Here is a 10,889-nt window from a genome sequence, read left to right as displayed (position 1 = left end):
CTGTGGAATGTTCACCTACTTGCATGGGTACATGGATGTCTACAAATACAGAAACACATTCCAGTTCACCAGTTCTTAAAATGCCTCCAATTTCAAGTAAAAGAAAAAAATCTTTCAATAATTTTCCTAGTAAGGTAAACGAATATATTCATCTAGGAAAAGTGGTCTGGAAGAAACCATTGGAAGCAAAGTCTAGGGGGGTGCCAAGGTTTGGGAGAAACTATTGGATGGTGAAGCGGGAGAGCTTGAGGGTGAACTACAGAAGATATGAGGACTGGAATTTTTCCTGAACATGGAAGCATAGTGGCTGCTGCTCAACTGGGGAATGTGCCAAAGTAGAAGAAACTTTAGGAACTAAAGACAACAAACAAGTTTTCACTGGTGAGGCCAAAGAAGTTCAACGTTTAGGTTTAAAATATGCTTCCCTAAAGCGGAGGGATGGCCCATGTCTTCCTGGCTTAGTTCTTTGCCAATAGACACAAATTCTCTCTTGCTCCAAGCCTTAGCATGTGGCTCGCTTGTCAACCAGAGAGGCGGCCCAGTTCTGCCACTCCCTTGGCCTTATGGCTAGAAGACACCCTGCTGGGGTGTGGGGAGACTGGACCCTGAGGGAATGGTCCGGATCTGGCTGGCCCTCCACGGCACCACTGCTTCCACCCAGAACAAAAGGAAAAGCCGAGCCTCAGCTCCATGCCTATAGCGGCGGTCACAGAAGCAGATTTTGACGTTTTGCATAATTCTGAAATAACATACATGTATCCATTGATAAATTGAGAATAATTTAAGGAAATGGAACCAAGGCAAATTAGCTCAGTGACAGGAGCCTATTTGCTCGATGAGAGAGATTTTTCTGGTCAGTTTTAGAGAGGCAGAGCTGGCCACAATGCTTGAGATAACCTACATTAGATTGCAAGTCGGGCAGCTTTTTGTTTAATTCAGACAGTGTTCACTGTTTGCAATCAGAACCACAACCTTAGTGCAATAGTATATTTATTTTTTTACAGTAATTTTGGTTGCCATACAAGAGATTTAAGGATTGGGAGAAAGTGCAAATTACAGGAGCTTTTTTTTTTTTTTTTTATAAAGTCTAAAAAGAATAAAAGCACAAAAGTAACAGCAACATAGATAATGCGAACACGTGTTGTTACACAAACTATAGTGTGAAACGTATTAGTATTTAAAAAACAAAAAAAAATTGTTAATGGGAAAATCAATATTGTGGCCCACACACAAAAAGTCATTGCCAGATCAACTGGATAATGCTTGCTTGTTCAATAACTGAGAAAAAAATTTACCATTTTATTAACTAAAGTATCACAAATAATTCACTTTGTGATATGTAAAGTTCAGCAAATCAACAGTCACATTGAGTAATTTTTATATTATGTGAATTAACTTAAAATGTGCACAGACACCCTGGAAAAGGTATCTTGGCAGGTATACATAATTTACATTTTGAGAGATTTGGGTTTTGTATACACAATATTACAGAAACTAAGCATGTAAATGCAGTTTATTTAAATTACAGTATGTAACAAAAGTTGATCTTAAAACCTGGAATAATATCAACATGATCTTTAGATGAGCAGTTTAACATTTGTTCCACCATTAAAGAGGGGCATGGAATAGGGCCTGGTCCTAACATGTCCCAAAGGGGGAGAACAGTGGGTGGTGATTTGAATGAGGAACTATTGCTTTCAGTACCAAAATAAGCAAATAGAGATAGAGACCGATTCATCTTGGCAACATGTGTTTATTTGTTGGTCAGTGCAGGTTCTGATAGGTCTATTACTTCTCTATAATAAGACAGTGTAAAAATAAGCTATGTTATCAGCTCTTTAGTCTTGCAGCCAGCTTGCTTGTGGTTAGTGGCATGTGGCTTGGAGTCTCTTTAAGAAAGGGAATAACATCTGGCCCTCACCAACTGGCTGCCAAAGTTCAGCAAACCGAAGTCACTGAGTTGCGACTGGTTATCGTCTGCCAGCAGTTTCCTTTACTCTCCTTTGAGCTAGTGTTTTGCCTGGTACTGAGCACAGAGGTAATACCAACTGTAGGCCCAGGGAAAGCGCCATGCCAAAGGGATGGACTCACGGAATTTTGCAGTATCATCAAATGGAAGACAAATTAATGGCCAAACCACCATTTTTACATTTTCTAAAATATGGGGCGGCCTCAGCAGGCCATCTATAGTATCCTGTCTTGAAATTTCTCTAGAGTAATACTTATTCATCTCACCATGGAAAAACTGAAAGCACATGGAAGTAAAGCGCCTTAATATTCAATTGATTTCAAGTTGGTTTGAATCATTTCAAATACAAAGATTGACCTGCAAAAGGTTTTGGAACAGAAGGTCCAAAAACTTGGTTTCCAAATCGGGTGTGTGGCTGGAAAAGCGCGTGTGTGTGGTGTGTGTTTTGTTTTTGTTTTTGGAGAAACTGCTGCATTATGAATTGTAACCACTTTGAAGAAATTGTCCTTCAATGACGAAGTTCTAGCAAAGATAGAAAATATAACACAGCTCTGCTGGTTCAGATGCATCCAAATAAGGTTGATTTAAAAAGGTCATACTTTTATAATTATTCCACAGAAATAGTATTATTAAATCACAAAAGTTTTTTTTTTTCTTTAACTTTCTAGCACTGAAGTGGCACAAAGGCTGCCTAGTAGACCAGCCACTTTTTTTTCTTAAAATATTGTGCTTATAAACTATCTGTACAACTATTTAAACTTGCAGTAAAGAAAGAGATTTTAAATTGCTAAATTTTATGTGTTCATTCTAGAGCTGTTCCAGACCTAATCAAGAAAAAAAGGAAAAAAAAAAAAAAAAAACATGTTTTATAATTAGAGATGGGCTGAGCTAGTTCTGAAATCATAATAAAACCAAAAACCTGACATTCGAGTATCCTCCAAATGGGGGAGAATGTGCTGGAAGCCTGACTGTGTGTTTTGTGGCCCATGTGCATCTGGTGACCTCTTTTGGAAATTCGAGGTATTGTTATGGGGTGGAGGGACTTCGGGGAAAGAAAGGGGCAGGGCTCAAGAAAGCCTTGCCAGAGAGGCTGACCTGGCAGCCCAGGAGACCTCCCTGCTTTCCTCTCCTTAACGCCTCTGCTTTTGCTCTGATCCTGCCGCCCACCTTCTGTTCTCAACCCTGGGTTCTGTCTATATGCCATACCCACTGGGTCCTCAAAGAAGCTATTGTACTGTTAAGACAAGCTGGTGGGATTCCTAGACACCCAGAGCGATAGGGGAAAAGCCTCTAAGTACCATCTTCCCTGGCCTCCGAGAGCAAAAGGACTGTCTCAGCAGAGATGCTCACCCTTGGCTGGGCACAGAACTGAGAATGCTGTGCCCGCCCAGCTCCCAGAGGAGACGCTGTCTCACTGGCAGCTGCATGTGCCCGCCGTGAGCCATGCGTCTTGTCCTTCATGTCAAAGTGGATGCTCACCTGCTCTGATCTTTGCAGAGCTCAAGACATCTTCAATTAAAAAGAATTCTGAGAGGCAGAGAAGCCCTGATTCTCCATCCTGGATGGGTGCTCCTGGCAGACAATTGCTCTTGTCCTGGAGACCTGGAGCTTGGGCCGCAGCATGCTGGCTGGCTCCCTTGGCCAGGTCTCCCCTCCATTGTGGAATCGTGACTTTGTGCTTTGACTAACTCCATGTGACTTCTGCTTGGCCACCTTGGAATTATGCTAACAGATTTGCAGAAATAAAGAAAGAAAGCTAAGCAAAGCTGGGCACGATCCCATCCAAACTCCCAGCACTGCCAGGAACCTCATGGCCAAGGAGCCATGGATGCAAACCACAGGAGGAGATGGGGAAAATAATCTGTGTAGGAAAAAGTTTCTCTGCCTTTCAGGCCCATGACAGGGCACTGGACAAATGCATCTGGGAGCATCTCACTGCAAGCCAAGTGCAGGAGAAAGAGGGGCAGGTGAGCATCAGGTGTCCTCCAGGAGGCCACAGGACTGAGGAAAGGCCTTGTGCCGGGGCCTGGGGTGGTGAGAGCTGCCCGGAAAGCAGAGGACGGAGGTCTCAGGAGGTATCTAGAGTGCACTGGTGTCTGCCTACAAGAGCTAGGATCCCGTGCAAAATCAACGGGGAGCCTCTCGGACCCAGCAAAGCGAGGCCACCTGCATGCTGGGCGGCAGGCTGGGAATCTCTTTCCATGTTAGAAAAACTCTCTCCCCTTGTCCCATGTTTGATAGAAACTGCCCAAGACACCCACATGGTGAGCCAGGGGTCTGAAGACCCAGCCATGTTGTGGACACAACTCAGTATTTCTTTGGGTACCAGGAGACAAACCCATGGAGTGGGGTTGATGTTCACAGACTTCGCTTGGCATTCAGATGTTTCAGCACGAGCCCATCTCTACTTATAACAAGAGCAGTCTGCGAGGTGGAGAGCAGCCGTCCTTATCTGTCCAGCAGCTGTTTCAAAGCCCTTTCTATGTTCATTCTGTGCCCAACTCGAGTCACCCCAAGATCGATGAGGTCCTCCTTCTGCAGGTTTGGTAAGTGACTGCCGTCGATCTCATTGTCCATGAAGGCCTCTTTATGTTCACCCAAGTTTAGACTTTCCAGCCAATCGGCCACATCTGGTTTAGTCCACAGGTGGACAGGTTTAGTTGTAAAAGGCTTATTTGAGATTGGCTGTTGCAGTATCGAGGGGGATGGCGACCTACTGCGTCCCGCTGGGTTCAAGCCAAATAGATCCCCGGAAGGGGGCTGGCTTGGAAGGCTAAAGACATCTGAGAGAGTGGGAGAAGGAGAGGCGGCGGCAGCAGACAGGGGGGTGGGCAGGGTCTCTTTGTTCATCTCTGTTGGCGAGACCACAGGGCTTGGGGCACGTCTTGTTCCTGAGGTCCTGCTTTCGTAGTCGGGGGGCCGGCTCTGCAGGGTGATGGGTTGGGAGGTGCCGGGGCGAACAGTGAAGGTGACCGTCGTGCTCCGTGTACCTGAGATGGTGCTCATGATCTCCGGGCTTCTGAAACAGCAACAACAGAGAAGACCGTCACAAGGCAGGTCACCGAGTCAGGGCAGCTGGGTGCAGATCACCAAAGAAGGCGAAGGAGATGCCCAAACCATGCCAGAGTGTCTAGTGGCAGATGCACTGGCAGTGAACAAATGATTTGCCATGCCAGGGTGGGGGAGGGGGAGAAAGGAGCCAGAGCAGAGGTGGAGACACCAGAGCACACCACGTCAGCCCACTCACCTGAACTGGGACAGAGGAGCTGGGGGACCTGCCTGTGCTGGGGGGCAGGGCCAGGGGGGCCCTCAGGAGGGTGGCCACTGAGGCACTTGGAAGGGGTCCCTTGAAGAGGGTATGGAGACAGGGACATGTGGGATCCTGTCCCCTGGACAGAACGTGCCGGGTAACATCTCCAGCGCCTCAGCTTCAGCAGGTGGGAGGGCGCACACCTGAAGGAGAGGCCCCTCTGAGCCGCCTGGCAGCCTTTGGCTTTTTGGGTAAATGGACAAGAGCAGGGCAGGATCATTTCCAGGCGGCCCTTTTCAGTGACTGGAACCCCTGTAGCCATGTAGGGCACTCAGGGTTTGAGATCACCCAGAAACACAGACAGCAGGGCGTGGCTTGTGTGGCCAGCGTGGGCTGTGCTCACCTTCCTGAGGCAACGCTGTCCAGCACCCACCCAGTGGACAGTTTTGTTGCAGAAGGAGCTGGGGTGCACTGTGTTATTTTTAACCTCTTTAGCTCACTGGTAGGACACACGGGCCTTACTGAAAAGCAGAACGCGCGAGGAGCCCTGTGTTCCCCAGGGTGGCCATGGGCGTCCCCGAGGGTCCCCTGTGCCTTGCCACTCTGGCTAGGCAGGCAAAGCCCTCAGAGCTCAAGTCAGGACGAACCTTCCAGCTCCAATCTTTACTGGCCCCAGGGAGGTGGCCAGATGGCTCCTACAGGCAGGAGGTCCCATCTCAGGGCCAGAGAAGTCTGAGTCCTCACACTTACCCACCTGGAGGTGGCCTTTCACAAATCACTTCCTCACGGGCTTTGGACAAGGCCCATGGCAGGCACTCTCCACACCAAGAGAACAACTGCCACTCTGGGCCCTGGTGCGTGTTTTGCTGTCCCCACACTGAAAGCCCATTCATCCTATTGCCCCTAGGAAGGCCACAGCCACTGGGGAGGGGGAAGAGAGGTGTGGGTCTCTTGCCTTTTGGGCCCATTCACTTGGATATGAACAGCCCACCCACTACTTCTGGAAAGATCCATCCTACCACAGCTCTCTCTTCAAGACCTGGACTTGAGAGATGTCTGCTGGAGCCCTGGCTCTGCCAAATGCCAGCTTGGGTGCACTTTTCTCCCGTCTCCACATCTTCCCGCATGAAGTGGGCTCCTCTCCCTCCTACGTGGCAGGTTACCCCGGGTGGAGGGGCTGTGGAGAGCATGAGGAGTGCACTGGTGTGACATCATGACCGTGAATGGTGGTGGGCTGCAGTGTCTCAGTGAAAGGGTCATGGGCAAGAGGGGGAGAGCTGCGAACAGTAGAGATGCTGCTGTGTGGGGAGACTCCCTGGAGGGCAAGACTGAAGCCCCTGCCCATCTGCTGGGGGCTGGTTCATCGACTTGCATTGGGGCTGTCTTTGGAGCTCAATGGCTGACCAGTTAGAGCAGCACTTCGGAAAGAGGAGCCCACAACCCTTCATAGAAACCACCTGGGACACTGGTAGGCAGTGAGGACTCCTGAGCTTGTCTCAAACCTATGGAAGCAGGAGTGCTGTGCATGGGGACCAGGTGTCTGCAATTAACAAACTCCCTGGACACTGAGACACTGAACCTTAGAGGCCATTTGGTTAGGCCTTGGTTTTCATTCCAGGGTATGCACAAAGCTAATGGCTCAGAACCCTCCAGGAGCTAAAAGCAAAGGGAGTGAGCTAGAGATGGGCCCCGCCGCTGGTCCAGTTGTCTCTCCGGTTTTTCTTTTCTCTTTCTTCACCGTGGATGTGTATTTGGGTGAAACCACCCATCAGTTACCTAGGTGCCCCTAAGCTGTGGGACACTTCCCTGCTTGATGTTAGTCACTGTTGCTTAAAGTGTGGAGTAGTTCATAGTGAGAAAGGAGGAGCAAATCTGAAAGGGGCCTGTGCTGTGGACTGAGGCTTCCATCCTGCTATGAGAAGTGTTTGCAGGGGCTGGTGGGGGCACTGCTGGGCCAGAGACCCCATCCACCCACAGGGTGTTCACGTGCTATTTTCCGGAGGTCTGGGTGCCCCTGAGTGGGAGATGTTACAAACCAGGCACCCCCATCTAGAGCCTGCCCCCACCCTCAATGGGCGCTTGCTGGTCATTGGTTGTACTGGTCACACCAACAGGCATAAGGCAGGTGAGACTCTGAGGATTCTTCCACTGTTTCTGGGCCCAGTTACTCACAATCAAGAAATCGGAGGCCAGGCAAATCCCAGCACTTTGGGAGGCCGAGGTGGGTGAATCATTGGAGGTCAGAGGTTTGAGACCAGCCTGGCCAATAGGGTGAAACCCTGTCTCTACTAAAAATTAAAAAAAAAAAAAAATTAGCTGGGTGTGGTGGCGGGCACCTGTAATCCCAGCTACTGGGAGGCTGAGGCAGGAGAATTGCTTGAACCCAGGAGGTGGAGGTTGCAGTGAGTGGAGATCATGCCACTGCACTCCAGCCTGGGCAACTGAGCGAGACGACTTCTCATAAAAACAAAAAACAAACAAACAGAAAACCTGAAATCAAATCAGAGTCCAGTGGGGCTTCACAGCAGGGGAGAGGGGCCAGCACCCTCTAGTATCTCAGTTTACATTCTCAAGAGAGAGGTGGCCTATGAACATAGGATACATGAAGAAACCTGCACCCCCCCTTCTCTGGTACTCAAAGAGGTTTGAAAGACCAGCTCCAGTTCCAACTTAAGTTAAAACTGGGGGTGCTGTGGCCTGTTCTTCTGTGTCTATTCCAGAGTCACAAGAGCACAGGTTTTGGGGAAGGCTTATTTGTCTACATTGATAAAACAATTAAGCCAAGATGATTGAAATCAAATAACGGGTAAGTTGAAAGTCCCTGCATTCAGAGGTGATTTAGGGTGTTAATTAGGGCCAAGGACCTTGGGGCACAGGGAATGTTTCCTATAAAATGGGAAAACATCTTGCAAGAAGACACATGCCCACAGAGAACTAGGGGAGGAGGGTAGCTGGGGTAAAATTCTGGTCTCCATGTGCTTTTGCTAAAGCTGACTGCATGGTGACTGTGCCTGCAGCCCTGACTCTGGGCAGCTCCACGGTGGCAGCATGGCTGGGGCCTGGCCTTGGTGCTCACCAGGCCTGTGAAGCAGAGGCAAGTGAGCCCCAGAGTGAGAGCACCTGCTTCACACCTGGGCAGTATTCACCACGGGTATCTCTGGCCCAGAGGGTTGCCCCAGTGTCACCCTCACTGGGAAAATACCCAGCTGTTCCCAGGTAGTTTGGATTGATTTTGGCTTTTGTCAGGAAAGGCTCTGCAGGCAGCTGTGTGTGTGGTTAGGAAGCAAAGAGGAGGCTCTGCAAACACCTTGGTGGGCAGCGGGAGCGTGAGAGTGGCACACACGGGGTCACGCAGCAGCACGGCAGGTGGCACTTACTTCCGTTTAGCACGACCCTCTTCTGTTAACACCGGTCATGGGAGCAAATGAAAATGACAAATGGAATGACTTGAGACAACACTGCAAAAATTAATGAACAAGAAAGGAAGAAACAGAAGAAAGCTGCTTTCGACAGATGAAATAAAGGCAGTGGGGCAGACCCTGGCTGAGAGCCCATCCGTGGTAGTCCCTCCGGCCTGCCACAGCCTGCCCAGAGCTGAAACATCAATATGGCATCACTTTCACAGGGAGCGTGGGAAACTCACAGGCTTGCCTTCTCCTTCTTTGGCTTGGGATAATGTAACCACTTGTAAAGAAGAAAAATAACCAGGAAAAAAGAAAGAAAATAGTGGCATTGGAGTGAAGTTCACCTCTGCCTGAAGCCCACTGAGAAGCAGCTTATTGCCAATTTCCTACCTCAGGTGTCTGGACTGTCTTTCCTGAGGCTTAGGGAGGATAAACGAACATTCCTGGCCGGGGAGGGCACCCCAACAGGACAAGTGCTTTGCTTCAAGTCTGCATCACAAGATAACAGCCCAGCCGTTAATTACGGGGGTGTCACGTGCTTGGGGCCTGCCAATGTCCTGCCCAACATCGCTATAGAAAATAACTGCCTGCGAGTGTGAGATGCAGGGTGCAGGCCACCCTGGGCTGCCCGCCCTGCCCTCCTCAGCAGCTTGACTCTCTTGGTTAATCACATTGATGATATGCACTGGATCTTCCCGGTTGCACAGATGGTTACGTTGCTAAGCAACCACTGGGTTCCCAGTCGGAACACACAGGAATCTGCTGCCCTGATTTAGAACACAGACACATATACACACTCACACCCAACTCCCCACCAGGTCACCACTGTCTACCCTGCCTTTTAAATCAAATCCATGTAGAAATGTGATAATTAAAAAAAAAAAAAAAAGTAATTGAGACACTCAAAGAGGTGCTGTTATTTCATCAGTACAAGTTAATTGGGGTGCGGTAAGTAAAGAAGCAAGTGGCTTTTTCACTGTTTACAAATTCAATTTGGCTTTTTTTTTTTTTTTTTTTTTTTTAGACAAGGTCATGCAGCAATCATAGCTCACTGCAGCCTCAACCTCCTCAACTGATCCTCCCGCATCAGCCTCTGGCATAGCTAGAGTAATTTGTTCTTTAACTGTAGCTGAACATGGACCAGGGGCTGGTCAGTGACGCTGCTTAGGTATGCTGGTTCTTCCCTCCCATGAGCCGCCTGTCAAGGGCCTGCTGGGCCCGGCCAGCACTGGGGCTGGACTTGGAGCCTGTCAACATATGTTCTCTCCAGCACACTGCACGCCTCTGCATTTTAGTGATGAGCCTCCATCTTGCATGAAAATAGCACTTATTTCCAAACTGCTTTCTTATTTATTCCATCTTTATAGCCTCCTGATGAGCAGGGCATTGAAAAGATAGAACTGGAGGCACCAAGTCCTTACCTAGCTTGCCCGAGGCCTGGATGTGGGGACTGGAGCCCACACTCTCACCTGTGCCATGCTTTATGTTGTGTGTCTCAGCAGCTGCCAGGCCTCCGCCTCACCCCCCGCTCTGAGTGCCATGAGGGGGTCCTGGTGGTCTAGTTTTAGTCCTCGAGGCTGGCCCAGAACAGGGGTGGAATAAATAATTGTTGACTTAAGTGTTGATGGATAATATATCCTTTTCTCAGATCAGAAAGTTAAGGGACTTTGCCGAGTTACAGAGCCAGACCTGGGAGCAGGGCAGGCAGCCTGAGGCTCTGCAGCAGTTCCAGCAGGAATCCAGGTTTTCGCGCCTGGAGGTTCACAGCTAGGATCAAGAAGGTGCCCAGCTCTTGGGAAGAGAGATTCAACCTGTGATATGCTTTTGCCAAAGAGGCCTCATGTCCAAAATGGGGAGGAAGACTCTGACTTGAGATCCACCTGTTGACGGGCAAGGACGAGGCACTCCCATTCATCCTTGCCCAACTCCCACAAGTACCAGCCCCGGTGGATGCACAACCTTACTAGTGCCCCCAGCCATCCACAGTCGCATTCACTGACATCACATTCACGTTTCTATCAGGGCCTGGAAACCCTCACACCACCCTGCTGGGGCCGAGGTGCTAAAAACACCGTGAGGCAGCTTCTAGTACCAAGTCAGTTTTGGAGCAGTCTGTGCTCTGGGACCAGCTGGGCAGAGATAATTTTTTAACAGCCTAAAATTATCTGAAAATCAAGAGGCTGTCAGGATAATACTGCAGAGATCCCAGGAGGGACTGGAGGCCTTGGCAAGGGGAGGCAGGTATGTGAGGCAGCGGGCACAGGGG

At 49.3% G+C, this 10,889-nt stretch overlaps 1 protein-coding gene across 15 annotated transcripts in view; it reads right to left on the bottom strand.

The window, feature by feature from the left end:
- Positions 1-973: 973 nt before the first annotated feature.
- SHANK2 (SH3 and multiple ankyrin repeat domains 2) overlaps positions 974-10,889 on the bottom strand; it is a 666,634-nt gene continuing 656,718 nt past the window's right edge. For 13 of the 15 annotated variants that reach the window (XM_065527817.2, XM_074012925.1, XM_045372321.3 and 10 more), the window contains one exon: positions 974-4,988. In XM_065527817.2, the coding sequence (XP_065383889.1) occupies positions 4,418-4,988 (571 nt within the window). In that variant the 3' untranslated portion in view covers positions 974-4,417. Of the gene's footprint in view, positions 4,989-8,596; positions 8,678-10,889 lie in introns of all 15 variants that reach the window. The other 2 variants (XM_074012927.1, XM_074012932.1) reach the window with 1 other exon arrangement.

The sequence above is a fragment of the Macaca fascicularis genome, chromosome 14 (genome assembly GCF_037993035.2).
Source record: "Macaca fascicularis isolate 582-1 chromosome 14, T2T-MFA8v1.1".
Taxonomy (NCBI): Eukaryota; Metazoa; Chordata; class Mammalia; order Primates; family Cercopithecidae; genus Macaca; species Macaca fascicularis.
This window is presented reverse-complemented; position numbering and strand designations above follow the sequence as displayed.